Source organism: Pteronotus mesoamericanus, unplaced genomic scaffold (assembly GCF_021234165.1).
Source record: "Pteronotus mesoamericanus isolate MK-2021 breed Mesoamerican mustached bat unplaced genomic scaffold, CSHL_Meso_final contig_27, whole genome shotgun sequence".
NCBI lineage: Eukaryota > Metazoa > Chordata > Mammalia > Chiroptera > Mormoopidae > Pteronotus > Pteronotus mesoamericanus.
Genome location: NW_026555115.1, coordinates 23,713,428 through 23,735,268, shown reverse-complemented (window position 1 = coordinate 23,735,268; position 21,841 = coordinate 23,713,428). Strand labels below are relative to the sequence as shown.

Here is a 21,841-nt window from a genome sequence, read left to right as displayed (position 1 = left end):
CCTAAAGGCAAACACAAATAATGCAGTAATGTGGGAATTATGTGTTGAGCCGAACTGTCTACTGTACTGCTCTGTTCCCTTGGTGAGGTTATTAAGGGATGGTGTGAGATGCTACTCCTCTGCTATATTAACCTGTCAAATTTATTTCTTCTACAGGAGCTATTTTCAACTGATTGTTAATGTTTAAAATGATTGCGTTATTGACTCCGAATTGTGTTACATGGGGATTTTTTTATGTGCTATTTAATTGATCTGTAAAATGGGACCACAGCAGTAACCTCCTTTGAAAATGCATTATGATGAACAATTGTATTATATTTGAAAAGGAAATTTAACTAATGTATGAGCCAGTCAGAGAACAGATTATACACAGTTGTTTTTCTGCCACAGACACTAAAATGTCTTTAAGACCCAGGGTGATACAAGTAGAAGACAAAGGGGTGGGGAACAGAAGTTAAGAACCTGAGTGATTAGTTAATGAAAATGTATGATATTCTTTTTTTAAAATATGCTTTAAAAATAATGATGTGTTTAGTCATCATGACAAAATGTTTGAATCAGTCATTTAAAACTCTTTAACTTTTCTGCATCTTCCCACACGCCTCACTCCACCCCTTCCCATACCACGCCTGGGTTGTTCCCATGGACCTTTCTCTCCTCCCCTTGTGCCCAGTCCCTCTTTCATGCCACTTCCTTGCAGAAGACGCACCAGAGTGCCCTGCAGGTACAGCAGAAAGCTGAGGCACTGCTCCAGGCCGGCCATTATGATGCAGATGCCATCCGGGAGTGTGCTGAGAAGGTTGCCCTCCACTGGCAGCAGCTCATGCTGAAGATGGAAGACCGGCTAAAACTGGTCAATGCCTCTGTGGCCTTTTACAAAACTTCTGAACAGGTGAGAGACAGGGCTGTGGGATATGTGAAGCTGAGGTTGATGGAGAATTATTTTCTGCCTCACGCTACAAATCTGCAGTATCTACCACACCAAGAAGCCAATCTTCCTACTAACCTTTGAGAGTAGGAGAATGATTTGTGGAAACATCATGGCTGGCTTCCTTATAACGCTTCCCGTTAGAGAAATGGACCATGTGACTTGTTTCTTATATACTTCTCGAACTTATTGGATCTAGCTGTTGAAATAGAAATTGTGTGGGTGTATACTGAGTGGTAAATTGGAGTGCTATTGTCCCAATAAAGCTGTGTAACAAATCACCGAAAAACTCAGTGGTATACAACAATAAGCATTCACATGTTTTGCCTAAGTATCCAGAGCTCGCCTGGTCTTGGCTGAGCTCAGTAGAAAAGGCTCCGAGCTGCAGGTGGGATTTGATCTGTTGCCATGTCTTTCATCCTCCTTGACCAGCAGCTACTTGAGGCACATTTAGGGTGAAAGGCAAGGATGCAAGAGCCCAAAATCTACTGTGAAAGTGCATTTCAAGACTCTGCTTATGTCACATGCTGTAACATCCTTTTGGCCAAAACAAGTCATTTCACCAAGCTTCCTATGGAAGCTGGGAGAGAAGAGTGACAATCTGCTGAACATAATCTAATCTGCCACAACCAGACACTATGCATTGCTTGAAAAGCATACAGTTCTTTTACTCATAGGGCTCCCAGTCTAATGGAGGAAACACAGCTCTCTGTCATTGAAGAACTGTGAGCCTAACTTGTAAGATGGTGTCATTGTGGGAGAAAAGGCAGGAAATATATACAGCAGGGCCATAAAGATGCAGACCCATAACCATTACATCTGTACAGCAATATGCACAAGAACTAAGAGGGTTTTTAAGTGATTTGGGTTTTTTAATGTTAGCGAATGCTTTCCATAAAATAGAGGCTTAAAACAGAAGTAATCGTATTCTGTGTAAAACACTTTTCCTCGTTCCAATTGCTCCCTAGTAGAAATAGATCACTTCTGGGTGGCTTATTGGAACCATGAGAAAGCGTCTAGGAGCAAATACAGCATGTCTGTCAGAGGGCCCTGCAGCCAGTGCTCTTCTCTCCACACCTTCTCTCAGCCTTTCTCTGTTGTTGCAGAGAGATGATGTCTTCAATCGCCACAGAAGTGGGAGCAGCAGACAAAGATGATAAAGAGCTCCCCAGCTGATCTATAGAATTCAACACAATCCCAATCAGACCCCAACAAGCATTTTTATAAAAATTGACATGCTGATTCTCTAAGGTTTATATGGAAATGCAAAAAAAACAAAAAAAACAAAAAACAATTTTGAAAAGGAAGAGCAAAGTTGAAGGAGTTATACTACCTGATTTTGAGGCTTACCTTAACGCTGCCATGATCAAGACAGAAGAGTACTGGATGTAACAATAGACTCAATGGAACTGAATAGAGGTCCCAGAAGACCCACATACATACAATCAGTTAATTTTTGACAAAGCAATTTAATAAGTGAAGTATTTTCAACAGATGATTCTGGACAACTGAGTATTCATATAAAAATGAAGCTTAATCCCTTACTATCACATACAAATTTTAATTTGAGATGGCTCAAGCTACTGAAGAGGACAGAGCACTAGATTAAGAGTCAGGAAATCTGACCCTGAGCAAACTTTGCCAAAGGTCAATTTACAACTCAAGATTTCTGTTTCTCTGCCTATTATATTAAAGAATGTGTGCTTGATAATCTTCAGCTTCCAAATTGATTGATTTGAAATCCACTACTGTCATGGGACAAGTATGAAGTACTTTTTTTCTTAAAAGTTTTTGAATGTCTATAGCGTTTTCTCTTAAGATATGAGCTGTCCTGAATGTTCCCATGCCTTGTCTAAGAGGAAATGTGTGGTGCTAGAGAAGTCATCTGGAGTTCAAGGACAGGCGTCTCATACATGAGAAGCCTGTTATATGAGGGTTTTCTGCCTAGGGCATCTTTCAGCTCAGTTTATAACTTAATAAATATGCTATCCAATGCCACACTCATCATCAAAAAGGATAATTTCTCAGTGAGAGGAGGCCAAGGATACTCATAGATGCTCTTGCTTGCTGCCATAGTTGAACAAGTAATCAAAGCCTATTGAAAGAAAGTCTAGGAACATGAGTTTCTGTTTGCCGCATCCTTCCCTTGGCTCTGACACGGGGCTGCCCCAGGTGTCCTATGGTTACATCCAACCTAACTTTCCCTCCAAGCCCCATTCAAAATGCTTTTGCTCTCTTGTGAGTTTATTTAAAAGGTCATTTAGAGCGTGGCCTCTCATAATTTTTTAAACTAAAAAGGCTCCTTAACTCTTTTTTAGGTTACCCAAATTTGTTGTCCCCCTGAAAGAAATGTACATTTTGCAAATGAAGGCCTAAAGATGTAATTGCCATATGGTAGTATCTTGAGACATTTTTGCTGGGATATTTTTTTCACAGGGAGAGGAAAGATTACATCCATTTATGACCCATAGTTGCACAATATATAGGCAACTTCCTTCTTTATCTCTGCTTGAAACTACTTCCTGTAGAGCAATTACAGATGGTTGGGCAACCTAAGTATCTTCTCCAAACCTCATTTTCCTCAACTACCTAATTCACAGAATTAACATGAACTTATATCAATAAAAACCCTCAAAAGTTACTTGTCTGTCTTCTACACAGTATCCCTGGGTGACATCATCAGTCCCCTAGCTTCAGCCTTTACCCATTGACTCAGAAGATGATTCCAAAACCCATATTTCAGTCTCAGTCTGCCTCCCAAGGTCTAGACACTGGATCTCACTGCCTTCTGGACTTCTCAAGTGTCCCAGGGGCACTGCATACCCTAAATCTACAAACTGAACTTCAAATGAAAAATTGTGCATCTGTACAGTGTTCTCTCTACTAAAGGTCCTCATAAAACACTTCCCAAATGATTGATTTACTGATTCTTTTTTTCCCCCCACAATCCATTAGGTTTGTAGTGTCCTGGAGAGCTTAGAGCAAGAATACCGGAGAGATGAGGACTGGTGTGGTGGTCGAGATAAACTGGGGCCGGCAGCAGAGATCGACCACGTCATTCCACTCATTAGTAAACATCTAGAACAAAAGGAGGCCTTTCTTAAGGTCAGAGCACATTGTCATCCAAGGTCTGGGACTTTTGCCTGTTCTTTCATCTACCTTCTTTCTCACCTTCCTCCTCCTTTCTCTGCCACCCCACCCCCACTCACATACACTGCATCATAAGGGCTTTCCATACCCCTGCTTTTTCTAGCTTCTTATCTAAAAGAAGGAATTTGTAGAGAGGATATTGGCTGGCTAACTTGAAAGGCTGAAAGGTCACACCTCAAATATTTACCTTATTTTTCCATGTATAATGAGCACTTTTTTGCCCAAACTTTTGAGGGAAAAATAAGGATGTACGTTATACATGGATAGTAGCTAAAATACCTTCTATCTGTTCTTGTGTCTTGTAATTATTTGTTACATAGAATTTCTTGTGCCATAATATGTTCAAAAGTAAATGCTAAAATTCCTTTATAATACAAAAAGAAGTATCTAAACATAAATAAAATATTGGATTATTAAATTAAAAAATTTTTTAAAAAAGATTTTTTTCCTGAAAGTTTGGGCCAAAAAAGTACGTGTGCATTATACATGGCAAAACACGATATTTCTCTCAGCACTTTTTGTATAATTGGGTAGTTAGGGTATATTATTACTACTGGTGCTTATGTTCAAATATCCCGATGTCCCATTGATGTTAATTGAGAAAAATACATGATTTCACTGTTATGTTTGGTTTATTAAAATATTTTTATTGAAATATATAAACCTAGATATAAAACAATATTAAAGTAAATCTTTATAAAGGAGTAATGCAATATTTAGGGCAAGAATTAAAAGCAATAAATGTAGGCATCTTATAAATTTAATAATTTTCAATTACTGATCAATTAACATTGTTTATTCTGCTATATGAAGAGAGCAATACCTTATATGATTTCCTTTACTTTTAGTAGAGCTCTAGCTTGCCAGGGAGGAGGCACAGGAGCTACTCCAAACAGGTTTTCAGCACATGTGGGAAGTCCTCCTAACCCTCCTTCCTCCAGGCTTTGATCTTCTCTCTGACAGAGTCTTCTGTGTTAAAACTTATCTGAAGGCTCCATTTACTCTCAAATTTCTTGCTTTCATGTTCTGCTTCCTCTCAGGTTTCTGAAGTACAAAAGAAAATTTTTATACCCTGACATGTTGCCACTAATTTTCTACAATTCTGTAATTAACTGCCTTTTTTGTATTAGGGATTTTCTCGACTGGACCACCTTATTGAGTTGTATTTTTTATTCTTTTTTTTTAAGATGGCCTCCCCAAGCCTTCCTCCCATGTATCCGTTTTTTGTACCTGCAGTCAATAAGAACCCTTAGTAATCAACTCTAACTAATGAGAGTAAATAGAAATTCTTCTGTACAGGGCATAAAATGATTTTAAAAGTCTTTCCTGTTATAAAACAAAATTTAAAACAAAACGACTTAGAGCATATCAAAGATTTTAAATAGAGGTATAAAGGTATTTCTTTATAAGAGCAAATGCTGCTTTTGAAGAAGGAAAAAAGAAAATGTTCTGATTAGATGTTTTCCACATGTGCCTAAAACCGTAGTCCAGAAACTCCCTGTTGTTATGGGAAGTATATACCCAATGGATGAGACATCAAGCTCTCCAATTGTGTGCATTAGTTGCCCTATTTTGGATTTCTTAGCTTTGAACCGCCATCTAGCTCTTAAATTCATGGGCCTCTAGATGGACCCACCAGCGGTCTTTTCCCAGAACTCTTAGAAGCCATTGTTGTTAATGCATCATTTAAACTATTTTCTACTATATAAATTGTAGAATCAGTTGCTAAGTGTAAAAGGTTTTAAAATTTGACAGTTTGGGCCCTGGCCAGGTCGCTCCATTGGTTAGTGTGTCATCCCAATACACCAGCGTTGCAGGTTCTGTCTCCAGTCAGGGCACATACAAGAAGGAACCAGTGAATTCATAAATAAATGAAATAACAAATCTCTCCCTTTCCTTCTCTCCCTTCCCTCCTCTCTCCTTCCCTTTCTTCTCTCTCTCTCTCTCTCTCTCTCTCTCTCTCAAATTAAAAAATAAAAAAATTTTAAATTTGACAGTTTTGTCTACAGATAATTTAATTCTGAAAACCGTGGATTAAAAATTTGTGGACTACCATATATTGTTTGTATAATCATGGAGAAAACCTGCTTCTTAAAGAAATTCACATCATCTGTGATCTTGAGAGAAACTAGAAATGCTCTCAGTAGGCCTAGATTCTAGCCCTGACTTGTTTCATGACTCCCGCCCTTTCAGGGCCTCCGTTTCCGCCATGGGTACAACAACGTGGGACAAAGCTGTCCTCTCTGCCACCCCTGCTATTGTTAGTCTTAAAAGAGCTAGTATAAGAGCTCTTCCTCCTTTAGGAAGAGTGATATTTCCCAGCAATAGGGTATTTATTATTGTTACTGAGATGGGGGTTAATTTGATGGACAAATAAAATTTTAAATGTGGGTAATAGCCATTTAGATTTGGAATGTATGGTAAAAAGGTTTGTTTCCCAAATTTACTTTCTCAGGTCTAAATTAAATTAATGTTAAAGTGACTTACACCAGTGGTCATATAAGAGGCATTCTAGTGGCACAGAAACACCAACCTGAGTGAGAGTGAATAGCAGTAATACTGACTCAGCTTATGCTAGTCAAGGGATCGCTGATTTCTGACTTTTATCTGAAATGGAAAGAGGAGAGACACACGAGGCAATTCTTTACTCAATAAAAGGGTGAACCTCTAGCACTGAGTGTCTATGAAGCAGAATGGCCTCTTGGTCTCTGGTTACCCAGAGCTTCAGAAGCCCCTCCTAGGTGTCTTGGATCCCATTTATCTGCTAGATCAGGACTTACGTTTGAGAGCTTCACACCTCTGTCTCCCTCAGGCCTGTACCCTGGCACGGCGGAATGCTGAGGTGTTTCTCAAGTACATCCACAGGAACAACGTCAGCATGCCCAGTGCCGCCAGCCATACTCGGGGACCTGAGCAGCAAGTGAAAGGTTAGTGTGAGACCTGCTGGCCACGATCCACTTAAGCATCACAAACCAGAGGCCATATACCTGGTCTGCATGCACTCTCAGGTTTCTTGGTTTTTCTCCTTGAATAAGAAAAAGTTAGATGTGGTTTGGCATGGACAGTGGTGATTCTTGGGAAACATTTTAAATATGCATCAAGATTTGGAATGGAAAAATGGTGATAAAATTCACCAAAGCTTTTTCATTTATTCATCTTAGAGTCTAGAGCAGTGCTAATAGAATTTTCTGAAATAACAAAAATGGCCAGTATCTATGCTACATGGTCTAGTAGCCATTAATCACATATAGCTATTCAGCACTTGTAATGTGCCTAGTACAACTGAAGAACTGAATTTTTACTTCTATTAAATATTAATCAATTTACTTTATTTTTTTTATTGTTCAAATATGTTTGTCTCCATTTTCCCACCACCACATTCCCCTGCCCCACCCAAACCCACCTCCCACCCTTAATCCTTCCCCACTTCGGCTTTGTCCATGGGTCTTTCATACATGGTCCTTGACTTGACTCTTCCCCTTCTTTTCCTCATTACCTCTCCCCTCTCCTCCCCTCTGAATACTGTCAGTTTGTTTTTTCTTTCAGTGTTGCTGGTTGTATTTTGCTTGCTTGTTTGTTTTGTTGATTGGTTCCACTTATAGATGAGATCATATGGTATTTGTCTTTTACCACCTGCCTTATTTCACTTAGCATAATGCTCTCCAGTTCCATCCATGCTGTTGCAAAGGGTAGGAGTTCCTTCTTTTCTTTCTGCTGTGTAGTATTCCATTGTGTAAATGTACCATAGTGTTTCTGATCCACTCATTTATTGATGGGCACTTAGGTTGCTTCTAGCACTTGGCTTTTGTAAATTGTGCTGCTATCAACATTGGAGTGCATAGGTTCTTTTGAATTGGTGTTTCAGGACTCTTAGGGTATAGTCCCAGAAGTGGAATCACTGGATCAAAAGGCAGTTCCATTTTTAGCTTTTTGAGGAAATTCCAAACTGTTTTCCACAGTGGCTGCACCAGTCTGCATTCCCACCAACAGTGTACTAGGGTTCCCTTTCCTCCACAACCTGGCCAGCACTTGTTGTTTGTTGATTTATTTATGATGGCCATTCTGACCAGTGTGAAGTGGTATGTCATTGTGGTTTTAATTTGCATCTCTCTGATGGCTAGTGATCCTGAGCATACTTTCATATGCGTTTGGGCCCTACGTATGTCCTCCTTGGAGAAGTGTCTGTGCAGGTCCATTTTTTAAATTGGATTGTTTGTCTTCCTGGAGTGGAGTCATGTGAGGTTTTTATATATTTTGGAGATCAAACCCTTGTCCAAGGTATCATTGGCAAATATATTTTCCCATACAGTTATTTCCCTTTTCATTTTGCTGATGTATTCTTTAGCTGTGCAGAGATCTTATTTTGATGAAGTTTCACTTGTTTATTCTTTCCTTTATATCCCTTGTTCTGGGGGACATACGGTGAAAATAGTACTGCATGGAATATCTGAAAGTGTCTTCTTTATCTTCTCCTCTAGGACTTTTATGGTGTCGCAACTTATATTTAAGTCTTTTATCCATCTTGAATTTATTTTTGTATATGGTGTAAGTTGGTGGTCAATCTTCATTTTATTGCATGTAGCTGTCCAGGTCTCCCAACACCATTTGTTGAAAAGGCTATTTTTACCCCATTTTATGCTTCTGCCCCATTTGTCAAATATTAATTGACTATAGGGACATGGGTTTATTTCTGGGCTCTCTATTCTGTTCCATTGATCTATGTGTCTCTTCCTATGCCAGTACCAGACTGTTTTGATTACAGTGGCCTGGTAATATAGTTTGATGTCAGGTATTGTGATCCATCCTACTTTGTTCTTCTTTCTCAAAATTGCTGCAGCTATTTGGAGTCATTTATGGTTCCATATAAATTTTTGAAATGTTCATCCTGTATCTGTGAAATATGTCATTGGTATTTTAATTGGGATGGCATTAAATCTATAAATTGCTTTGGGTAGTATGGACATTTTGATGATGTTAACTATTCCAATCCATAAACATGGTATATGCTTCCATTTATTTGTGTCTTCCTTAATTTCTTTCTTCAGTGTTGTATAGTTTTCAGAGTATTAGGTCTTTTACTTCCTTAGTTAAGTTTATTCCTAAGTACTTTATTTTTTTTGTTGCTAGAGCAAATGGGATTTTCTTCCTGATTTCTGATTCTGATATTTCATTGTTGGTGTACAAAAAAGCCTTCGATTTCTGAATATTGACTTTGTATCCCGTTGCTTCAGCCAAATTCATTTATTAGGTTGAGTAGTTTTTTGTGTAGTCTATGGGGTTTTCTACATACACTGTCATGTCATCTGCAAACAATGAGAGTTTTACTTCTTCCTTTCCGATTTGGATGCCTTTTATTTCTTTCTCTTGTCTGACTGCTGTGGCTAGGACTTCCAATATTATGTTTAATAGAAGTGATGAGAGTGGGCACCCTTGTCTTGTTCCCGATCTTAGTGGGAAAGCTTTTAGTTTTTACCTATTGAGTATGATGTTGGCTGTAGGTTTTTCATGTATAGCATTTATTATTTTGAGGTATGTCCCCTTTATTCCCACTTTGCTGAGTGTTTTTATCATAAACGGATGCTACACCTTATCAAGTGCTTTTTCCACATCTATTGATATAACCATGTGATTTTTGTCTTTCCTTTTGTTTATGGGATGTATTACATTTATTGACTTGCAAATATTGAACCATCCTTGCATGTCTGGGATGAATGCTGCTTGATCATGGTGGGTGGTCTTTTTAATGTATTGCTGGATGCGGTTTGCCAATACTTTGTGAGGATTTTAGTGTCTATCTTCATCAGTGATATTGGCCTGTAGTTTTCTTTCTTTGTTGTGTCTTTAAAATATTAATCAATTTAATTGTAAATAGCCAAATGTGGGTAACAGACAATGCTAGGGTATCTTAGAGCCTGGACATGAGACAAGTTCTAATCCTGGCTTTATTACTTCTTGCTTAAGCTTTTAAAAGTTTGGTTTCCTTATTTAAAAATAGAGAAAGATATCTAGATTCTTGCTGCTTAAAATGTAGTCCCCAGACCAGCAGCATTGACAGCACTTGGGAGCTGTGAGAAACACGGAATCTCAGGCCCCACCTATGCCAACTGAGACAACCTGAATTTTAGTAAGAGCTCCCCATGCCACACTAACCAGGTGATTTGTGCGTACATAAACTTTAGGTACTTTAGGTAAACTTTAGCCTAGATAATCTTTAATATCTCTCTGAATTCTATAAAATTTTTGCCTGTATAAAAAAATCAGGAACCTTTAAAAACTACTCATTAGCTGATCACATTAAGCTTAAATTATTGGAATCACTTACTCTGGATCACACAAAAATTCACCTTTGAGTGGGTATAGAATTTAACAACTGTTGTCCTGGCATGCAGAGAAATGAGACCCTGGAGACTGAGGCTAGGAAGGGAACTGAGACTGAATTGGAGTCAGGGGTTGGCGGGGACAGGCCTGAAGAGCTGTAGAGTGGACCGCAGGAGGTGCTGATCTGCTTGAGGAAGAGCCTCCCTCCTGCTCAGAAAGCTCCCCTGGTGAGAAGATCAGAGGCCAATAGGAAGAATTAATTTTGGGAATCAAAGTCCCCTACAGAGAAGAGGGAAGCAGAGTTCATTTTCCAGGTCTGCTACCGTTTGTGTTCGTGCAACCCTGTGTCTGACTGGCATTATGTCAGCCTCCCCTTCCTGTACATTTCAGAGCACATGTTCTGACTTCCAAATGCAGGTGGCAGCCTGGGTGAGACCAACCACCTGCTGAGAACAGACACTCCACCTATACCTTAGTATGCTAAGAGTGACAGGCACACAGAGAGAATGTTACAACTTTGTGGGGCTGCGGGCAAGTTGTTGCCCAAAGAGAAGCTTTTTAAAAAGGAGATAAAAGGACTCATGGACAAAACCAAAGGGGAAGAGCTGAGGGAGGGAAAGAAGGAGGGGGCAAGGGAAAGTGGTGCGGGGGAGGCAGAGACAAATATATTTGAAAAAATAAATTAAAATAAAATTTAAAGAAAAAAAAAATGAATCCTGAAACCATTTAGGATTTTTGCCTGATGTGGGTTGATTCTGGCAACTACCATAGGGGGAGCTGCAATGAGCAGAGCTCTGACCAGGAGACCAAAAGATTAAAGGAAACATAGGTTCTCACTCATCTGCCCAATTGAAGCTTCTGCCCGAGCAGGGATGTACATTCTTCCCTATATCCATTTCCTTTCCACTTGCCGCCTGGACCCAAAGCAGTGCCACTTACTTTAATTTTTTGTACAGGAGCAATGATTGCTACAAAAACAACCAAAAAATTCAGTGGTATACTGTTGTAAGCATTAATTGTTCAAGTGTGTGTGCAGTAGCTGGGGATCAGCTATCTTGGCGGGGCTCGGTAAGGCAGTTCTGCTTCAGGCTGCAAATCTGGCTAGCACAGCTCCTTCAGTGCAAGTTAGGATCTTATCTGCTCCACATGTGTAAATTCTGGGACCTCAGTGGAAGGGACAGCAGTTACCCAGGATAACTTCTTACAGTGCTGATGGCAGAGACAAGAGGCAAGGTCAGTCCACAGCACATTTCAAGCCCCTCCTTATGTGGACTCTGTTAATCTATTTGCCAAAGTAAGTCACAGGGCTGAGCCTGAGGTCAGGAGTGAGAAAATACATTTTGTCTCTTTAGTGAGAAACTAAAAAGTTACATGGCAAAGGCATAGATATAGAGAGAAGTGAATAATTGGGGCCTATAAAGGCTCTCAGGCTGAGAGAGGAAAGACAGATTCTGTCCTTAGAGAACCAGACTTCCATGGAGCATTAAAAATGCACAAAATCAACAAAAACTTTTAAGTATAAGTATAAGCACTGCGATTTGGCTTGTCCTTTTTTTTGTAGAGTGCAATAACTTGTGCTTTACAGCCCCAATTAACCTGGAGACCAAGATGCTTAAGGACTTAGGGTCTAAAGTCAAACAGCTGTACCCCCTCCTATCTGAATGACCATGAGCAAGTTACCTTTGCTCTCTAAACCTCAATTTCTTCATCATAGAATGGAGATATTAATTGTGCATGCATCATGAGATATTGTGAAAATATGTGCCTGCCACATAGTGAGGGCTTAACAAATATTAATTTTTTATATAATCCTATTGTGTATTTTATTGACATCTAATATGGTTAGCTGCAAGCAGGAGGCAGACATAATACAAAATAAAGTTGATTGTTTCAAGCATAAAACATTCTATTAAAACACCTAGGAAATCTATCCATGTAGCCAGTTGCTCCTGAAACAAAAAAAGAAGGGAGGGAAATAGCATGCACAAACACCTCCCACGGCCCACTGTGGTGCTATATGCCTTGTTCATATCGTCACGCTTAACATCACTGGAGGTAACGTGAGACCAGCTTTCAGTTTTTCTTATGATCGGATCCCAAACAACATGGAAGTTTAGCCCTAGAGATACGATTCCCTGTGGACATGATTCCAATACAACTTCCCTTGGCCTACAATTTGGAAGTTCTAAAATTGAGGGTCTACCATTACAGTGCTGTTTGCACAGCCTTGTGAGCAAAGCAGAGAGTGTGGCTCATGCCTCAGGTTACCCATGCAGTTCCACCATCCATTATGTCACGGTTCCCTCTCACCCTATCCTAGAACTCCTCAAGAATGGACTCCTCGGGTCCACTCACTCTTATAGGCTCCAGGGGCCAACTGAGTTGTTAATTTAGGGACTGGCACTCCTTATGGCCTCTTACTCTCAAGGACAAGCTTTGGTGTGAAAAGAATCAGGGTCACTTTTAAGTCATCCTAGGGACATACTCTTCCCTCATTAATTGATAGAACCTCATGAGCAGTTTCTCACCCCAGTCACTTCCATCTTGTTCCCCTCTGGGAAATTTTCTCTGGACCATGCTTTTGCTCCCTTGCTTCTGATATCTGGGTTAGTCCTATGGGGAGGCATGAAAGGCCCCAATTATCTCACACCTGGGATGTGGGGCTGAAGCGGCTGGTCAGATTTGTTCAGGGTGTTCCTGTGACCAGTGTTCATCTCTACCCTGCAGCCATCCTGAATGAGCTTTTACAGAGGGAGAATCGCGTCCTGCACTTCTGGACCTTGAAGAAGCGGCGGTTAGACCAGTGTCAGCAATACGTGGTGTTTGAGCGCAGCGCTAAGCAGGTATGTTCAGAGCTTTCCCTGGCTTTACCTCAGTTCAAGGGGCTAGAGAGTGGCCAAGATGGCCTACACTTGGAATATCCAGAAGAGGGTCATAGCAGGTAGGGTGAAGAAGATGGGAGGCGAGGATGAGAAGAAGGAAACAGGCTGCCACTTCCCGGGCACTCAGCCTTTACCAAGCGCTCTATTTAGAGTTTGGCACCAGGAGTTGGGAAGACATTCTCGGAAGGATTACCCCTAATTCATGGTAATATTGGGCCAGTCTAATGGACAAGACACTCTCTTTGTCTGTGGGACGATCCAAGTCTAACGGAGGAGGGCTCATTTATAAAACCAACTTCTAAGCTACGTACTGATCAAATCATGTCAGCATTTCCTGGGTCCATCACGCTGTCCCAAACCACAACTTTCATGGTAGCATGGCATGTTTTCTTCCTGACAGCTGGCTTTTGGTGGACTGGGTGTGTTGTTTGCTCCCACAGGCGCTTGACTGGATCCAAGAAACAGGTGAATATTACCTCTCAACACATACCTCCACGGGAGAGACCACAGAGGAGACTCAGGAACTACTGAAAGAATATGGGGAATTCAGGGTGCCTGCCAAGGTAGGAAGCATCCCGGGCCTTCCTCAAACCTACCCCAGCATTCTCCAATCTGTCCAATTTCACATGTGGAAGGGAGAACAGCCTCTTGCACAAAAATGCTTAACCACAGTGGCAAGGAGGGGAAGAACAGGTAAGGTTATCTCCTGTGAAACCCGAGTACCCAATGAATTGCAACTGCTAGGTACAGCATCTGTATGCAGAAAGTCAACTTCTATACGCTGTACTTCCAAACGCTCTCTTCCTGCTCCAGGTTCTAGAATCTGCTATATTTTTTCAGGCCAAATAAGGCAAAGGGATATATTCATGAGAAATGCACATTGCATGTGTGAACCTCTACACCTAGCCACATGTTCTTGAAATCTGAATGGCTCAGAAAATCCACCTTATGGGAAGGGCCAGTGGCTATGGGTGGGTTCACAAAACAGGTGAGTTTATTTCCAGTTTAAACCCATGATGTTCAAGCATCAACTGTACTTCTGTTTGGCCTCAGACCTGCAGATGAGCCAGGCTGGGGTCTCTGGGGACCGAATGTGCACTGGTGCACATACCACACACCCTCACACTCGCATTCACACTGAGGCAGAGAAGGCTATGATAGGAGGAAATCTCACTTTCATCATTTGTTCACAGCCAGGATTTGATCTGAGGACCCTTGGGCTTGAATGAAAATCTGATCTGTGAGTTCCCTCTCTGTAGGGTCCTTGTTCCTCACCCTGGCTCCCTGTCATGGAGGAACCTTTCTTGGCATCATTTCCATGCAAAGCAAATGCTCTTCCCAGGTTGAGAACTGATTCTGTGGGAGTCAATGTGGGCACATTAATGCCCTCCCCTCCCCAGAGGTCCCTCTGACAGTATGGGAAATGTTCCTCTCGTTTGCTGTGACAAAGTTAAGCCCTCAGCTTCATTTCTGAGCTGATGTTTCAGAAGTGGCCACCCACTTTATGGAGCCTCCACTATGAATTCTTGATAGCGGTAGGCCTTCCCCTGCATTCTTGTGAGCCTTTGGGCCTTTTCACCCAATGTGAAAAGCTCTCATTTTGGGTAAAAGACTCATTTCAATACCAGCTAGAACAAACAGCACTAGGAAGGTGGCAGGTACACCGAACTCTTTTCAAATCCAAATGAAAATGGCTTTGAATTAGCCACTTTGCATTATCTGCCCTTCTCTAAATAGTGTCAATAATGAATTGTTAATAAGCCAAACTGTATGAGCTCCACCAGTGTTCCTACTCACATAAGGATGGATCACAGCAGATACCCAGAACTTCCTAGAATCAGAATATGTCCGTAACCAAAGCGGAAATGTGGAGAATCAGTCAGTCAATTTAATCCATTCTTCCTTTACCATCATCTTCCTACCTTTCCTCTTTTCTACTCACATTGTTACCAGCCCAACTGGGTTTCATGCTTTTGGCCTTTCCTTCCTTTCAGTCTATCCTGCTCTTCATTGCTGTTCATCTGTAAAGGACTACTGTGGTTACATTACTACCCAGTTCGGGAACTTAAATGATTCGCCAGTGCTTGAGGCTAACACTCCACAACTTCTATAACTGATACCTTGCCACCCCCACTTTATCTTTAATTATTCTTTTATGCAAATTCCAGCTGAAAGGATGTACTTTCTTACTCTCTGAGAGATACCTGATATACTTTCTTGCCTCTGTACCTTTTCCGTACCATTTCTTTGCTTACAACATCCTTTCTTCCCTCTAGTACAAACTTTTTAAAAGAGCCCACCTTTCTACTTCAGTGCCCCCTCCCCTGTGATCCTGCCCAGCCCTTGTCTGTATAGCCCTTGAGGCCCCTGGTATGGACTCTCCTGTTCTCCAGTGATCTGTGTGCAATGTTATCCCCTGTATGAGCCAGCAACTTCCTGAAGGACAAGAATCACTCTTTATTCACTTACCTGACTTATCTTTTGCATTGAAAGGAAGGGCCATTGGATTAAAAGCATTTGTGAACATAAGGGAAAAAGGAAATTTGGAAAAAAGGAATCATTAAATATATCGATACTGTATTTAATATGATTCCTTTACTTTGATGCTCTCAGTTGTTTCTCCTTCTTAACTTAGCTGTTTCTCTTAATGGGGTTTCGTTCTCTCATCTGTCATGTTCCAAGTCTCAGGACTATTTGGTATTGGTATAACTACAGAATAACAAATCCAGTTGAGGAGCTTCTGATGAAAGGCAGCAGCCTCTTGCTCACCCCAGTCCCATTTCCCTGAGGAAAACCTTTCTTAAACAGACAGCTTTGGTTTTAATCTTTATAACCAATAAAAGAAATTTGAAATAAAAACCCAATTGACATTAAACAACAGAGAATAAATACAGTGGACCTTATGACTGAACAGGGCCATAGAGTATATTGAATTACTATACTCTGCTCTAAAGAAACAGATCAAGTAAAAGAAACACTGAATATAAAAATGTACTTTCTAATAGCAATCCGCAAATGCATGCCATCAACAATCCAGTTAGAGGAATACAAATGATATTTTCCTATGGTTTTAAATTTGTAAGGGGTCAAGGCACACAGTGATAAGAAAGCTTAATTGACATCCGGAAGAACTCCTTTCTTCTAAAAGCACAGCTTCTTAAAAATGTTTTTTGTTTTTAACTTCTTAAAATTTATTCCTTCTTAGTATAGTCACAGGGTGTGCAATCACTGCCGCTATCTAGTTCCAGAATGTTTTGATCATCCCCAAAACAAACTCCATACCCAGTAACTGTCACTCCTCATTGTCCCTCCCCTCAGGTGCTGGCAATCCCTAATCTATCTCTGTGGGTATGCCTGTTCCAGACACTTGGTAGAAATAAAATACTAAAATCATAGTAGTCTTTTATTTGTAGTCTTTTATTGTAGTCTTTTATTTGTAGTCATAGTATTTTATTTGTAGTCTTTTGTGTTTGGCTTCTTTCATGTGGCATAGTGTTTTCAAGATTCATCCATGTTGTTGCATATATCCATATTGCATTTTTTGTTATGACTAAATAATATTCCCTTATGTGGAAATACCCCATTTTGTTTATCCATTCATCAGTTGATGGGCATTTGGGTTGTTTCCACTTTTCGGCTATTATGAATAATGTTGCTGGGAACGTTCGTGTACAAGTTTTGATGTGAATATATGTTTTCCATTCTCTTATGTATATACCTGGTAGTGGAATGACAGGGTCATATGTTTAACTTTTTGAAAAACTGTGAACTGTTTCCCAAAGTGGCTACATGATTTTACATTTCCACCAAAAATGTGTAAAAGTTCAGACTTCTCCACATCCTCTGTAACACTTGTTACAGAAACTTTTTTATATAGTCATCCTATATAAAGTATAAAGTGGTCTCTCACTGTGGTTTTTACTTACATTTCCCAATGAGTAATGATATTGAAAAGACACTTTTTTAAACTGGCAATTTTATCTCTGAAAGAAGCTATGATATAAACTGGGCTTAATTATTATTAACAAAAGAGAAGTAAGGGATAATGAAAGTTACTGGAGCCTTAACTGAACTAAGTTATGTCCTGGAATTGAGATTGTGAGAAAAGAGAACTGTGGGCATGCCAGGTAGACCCTTCAGAATGAGAAAAATGGAATCTAAACAGTTCGGATAAAAAATGGGCATAATTATGTTTTTGACACTCTTCAGAGAAATACAGCTCACACATTATGTATATTATTGAAAGGGTTAGTTGTTTATATGTAATGACAAACTCTCCTATGGAATGAATATGAAGATATATAACAACAGAACTGTTTACCCACACAGGGCGCTCAATAGGTTCATATATGCAAAGAATGTATGAATAACTAAATAAAAAGACTAAAAGCCATGAAATGCAAATTAGAAGTTTATACTGAAATTATAAGAATAATACCAAAAAGCTAAATCTTAAAGGCTTATGAAATGTGCTAAAGATACCAAGAGGGTTTTTGAACAACTATATTCAGTATAAAGCTCGCTGATTAGGAGAAGATAGTATAATGTTAAGTGGTCAAAGGAAAGAAGAAAAATTTTAAAAAGAACGACTGAATCCTTCATTTTTTACTAGCAGATAATATAGAATTCAAAGTGGTAATGGCAGAACATATATTAGTGGACACATGAAGCAAAGATAAGGGAGATATCAGTTCCAAATTTCTGGGCCCAAATGAATTATATTCCCCCAAAGTTTCCCTTTTTGTCCACAAGATCATGTGCATACTTATGAAACTAACATTCAAGAACTGCACAACCTGAGTTTCAAACTGGCTGAGGTTATGAAAGGGAAAAGATATTGTATGGCCACATGTGGAAAGTAAAGAAGATAGAAATTATGTTGTTGGACCTCCAGGAGCCTAGGAAATGCTGAATGACTCAGCCTTATGGGAAAAACAGGAAATACATCACAGTCTCACCTCTACAGGTATACTCAAGACTAAGGGCAGTTCCAGCAGCCCTATTATCTGGTCATCTCATCACAGGGCATCAGGAATATATTACCACCATTCAGCTTCCTTTCACTTCTGCTCTCTGCATTTTCACTTTTTCTCTGCAACTGACTACCCAGTGAAGTCTTTGCACTTCATATACCCAGAGAAACCAGCTCAATTGACCCAGTATATTGCCACTGTCCCTGTTTAGACAGAGCTTTTAGGACAGGACAACTCAGAAGTGACTGGCTGCATATAGATGGGCTGCCCTTGTGGGACAAGCTTTTACCTTGGACCTCATCAGCTGTGGCCAGGCATGTGGCAGGTCACATGATACCACCAGAGTCACTAACATATGACAAATCATTTCCGACTGCTCTCAGCAAAGACTGTGGGCATGGTTGGTGTCCAGTTCATTGGCTAAGTTTATCATCTAATTCTTCCCAGTAAAAACCCTCAACTCTTACTGGTCTAGTTTTATACACCTCTAAACAAGATTTACTCAGTCATTTGCTCATTTACTTATTCTACATTTATGGTATGCCTGCTATTTTCTAGACATTGAAGATAATTGAATAAGATATAATACATCTTTTAGGAATTCATGGCCTAAAGAAGGAAGCACATACATGATTCAATGTGATACATGCTAAAGTAGAGACATATATGCGCTGGGGGAACACTGGAAAGGGCATCACCTGCTCAGATTGTGGGGAGGAGAGGAGATGAAGAAGGGCCATTGGATTAAAAGCAAGGAGAAGTAGGACCACTGATCACAGCAGGAGGGACATGTGAGTTTCAACATGGCTGCAGGCTGGGGGCCATGGAGGGCAGTTGGGACAGTCACGGATGCAGGTGAGTTCTCATTGGGGAAGGGTTTGTCTATACTGCACATTTTATTGTCTATTTGCTCTCTCAGATTCCACACTTACTTGGAATACTCTTGGCCACAAGCTATCCTTTTTGTTGACTCTGAATCACAGTTTTGATGTTTCAGGATAAAATTCCCTCTGGTAGGGCTACTGCCACCAGCTTTCCCATAAAACCCCATCTCATGCTGAAGTCTCCTTACAAAGAGAAGAGAATAAACATGTATTTCCAAGACTTTTCACATAGGTGGATTTCTTGTTTAGAGCTGCAAAAATTAGTCTCTGTTTTAAGTAAATAACAAATCTAAAAAACGGTGTTTTTTCGGTGGTTGGGGCGTGGGGAGGCTAAATGCAATAAGATCAAAGTCCTTAGGATACCGGGTGTCTTAACCAGTTCCCAATACCACTATTCTTAGTCTTTTCATGGCTAAGGAGATGTTTCTCCTGTCCTCATACCCACTTTCTCTTCTTCACACCTAAGCTCTTCAGGCTCCTTGTCTCCCAGCCCTGGGGGCCGGACCACAGTCCTGAGACAGGAGAGACTCAGATGTGTTGAGTGAGTTGCCACAGAGTTAAAGCCTGCTTCTCCCTGGCCACATGGCAGGCCAAGTCCTCTCTGCTTGCCTCACTGGCATTTCTTGGGTGGGTCAGTGACATGGGAAGGGCTTTAATGAGCCTGGAAAGGAAAAGGGAGGGTGAGAAAGACTCTTCTGTCTTTTCTACTATTCCTCCAGTAATTTCCTGCCTATTTCCCTCAGCAGTCTAGACTCTAGCATGATCCAAACTTTGGACCTATGTTCCTCCAGTCCAAAAGATAAGTTTACCTCCAGAGTATTATTTCTGTATTCTTTCCTTTCCCTTAAAATCTATTAGGCTTCCCTGATTGATTTTAGAGTTTCAAAGTTGAAACCTAAGATAAAAGATGAGCAAGTGTTACTTGTTTGAACATTCCTTCCATTTCCTTATCTTACCCAACATGAAGCCCCACCTATGAGACCTTTTATGCCCATGCCAGCCGACCTTTATTTTCTCCTGTTCTAAAATTCCTGCAGTATTAACTACACACACTTCTCATTTTGGCGTTCAATTTCATAATGCCCTGAGTTGTTTAACCACCCTCTATGAAAATCTTGTCCCCTCTAGAGATATAGACTGTTTGGGGAAAATGAGTGTCCTTTCTCTTCTTTTGTTTATCCCCCTAGATTCTCCCCACAGCCCTCTACACAGTCGTGTGGACAGAGTAGGTGTTGAGCAAACTCCTGCTAGAATGAAATTAACCCAATACACCTTACTTAGCTCTGTAATAGATACCAGCTTTATTAATTCTTCTCTCTCTTTCTCTGTGGAAACTAAAGACAGACCTGGGAGTGAAAGGGACATGGTTTACTCTTAAATCTGCTAACTGGATTTCTTTATATCCTGGCATGTGCCACCTTACCTGATGCTTGGAAAGCCTACTTCAGGCCAGTACAGTGAAGGGAGAGAGCTAGCAACTATGGAACAGCAGCAGACAGGCTCTGTTATTCACAGGTGCTATGAACTTGGACAAGTCCTAAGTTTCTCAGCCCCAGTTTTTGTTTTTGTTTTTTCATCTATGGTTTTAAAGAGACCCGCACCACTTTCCTCCACCTAGCTCCTAGGGATGCTTTAAAACTCAGATGAGTTTCAGATGTGACATTAACATACTCTGTAAGCTGGTAAAGGACTATATGAGTGTAAGAGGTTCTTACATTAATAGTCACAATGACTAACATGTATTGCTTACTGAGTTCTTACTGTGAGCCCTGTGTTTCAGGCACCGCTCTAAGCATTCTACATTGCAACTTATGTAATGCTCACAACACCTTTATGGCTTAGGTACTGTTATAATCCCTATTTTGCAAATGAATGAATTGAGGCACAGAGGGTTTAAGTAATTTGCTCATGACCCCCCAGCTAATAAGTGACAGAGCTAGGATGTAAACCCAGTCCATGAGCTATCTATGGCTGCTGTAAAGAAGAATAAAGGAGATGGGGGTGAGGGCTTTGAGAGTAAATGTAACCTAATAACTTAAAACCATCTTTTGGGGCAGCAAACAAAGGAGAAGGTGAAGCTTCTAATTCAGCTGGCCGATAGCTTTGTGGAAAAAGGCCACATTCATGCCACAGAGATCAGGAAATGGGTGACCACGGTGGACAAGCATTACAGAGACTTCTCTCTGAGGATGGGAAAGTACCAGTACTCCCTGGAGAAAGCCCTAGGAGTCAACACAGAGGTGGGTATGGGGGCTGCCCAGCGGGGACATCCTCCTTTCTTGTATCCCTCAGTGCTACTGCTGGCATTGCCATGGAAGGAAGCATGGTTTCCAGAGCAGTCTTTCTGAGCTGTGAACCCTACAGCATTTGCCTTGGGTCATTTTCTAGTGAAGGGATGGATCTTCCTGATCCATCTTCCTGGGCCGTTGGCCCCTAGCCTTGCATAATTAGTGATATATATTCAATATATGTAGAAAAATTGGCTGGTTGCAGTTGGGGCCTGTGGCTACAGAACAAGAGTTTTGCTGTGTGAAGTTAATTGTTGGCTTTGAGGACTAAACCCTTTATCTGGGCTTCATCATACCATCTTCTACCCAGTTATGTTAATCAGCAAATTATTAGAGTCATCAGTATGTATAACAGTGCTCTTTCAAGAATAAAGGATATAATCTGTACAAAGGTTATTTGACATTTCACGTGAAAAGA

General features: G+C 40.5%; 1 protein-coding gene across 3 annotated transcripts in view; it reads left to right on the top strand.

Annotated features, from left to right (window-relative positions):
• KALRN (kalirin RhoGEF kinase) overlaps positions 1-21,841 on the top strand; it is a 721,333-nt gene that overhangs the window by 442,497 nt on the left and 256,995 nt on the right. For 2 of the 3 annotated variants that reach the window (XM_054575198.1, XM_054575189.1), the window contains exons 17-22: positions 674-892; positions 3,884-4,033; positions 6,891-7,005; positions 13,124-13,239; positions 13,719-13,841; positions 21,193-21,375. In XM_054575198.1, the coding sequence (XP_054431173.1) occupies positions 674-892; positions 3,884-4,033; positions 6,891-7,005; positions 13,124-13,239; positions 13,719-13,841; positions 21,193-21,375 (906 nt within the window). The remainder of the gene's footprint in view (positions 1-673; positions 893-3,883; positions 4,034-6,890; positions 7,006-13,123; positions 13,240-13,718; positions 13,842-21,192; positions 21,376-21,841) is intronic. The other variant, XM_054575190.1, reaches the window with a different exon arrangement.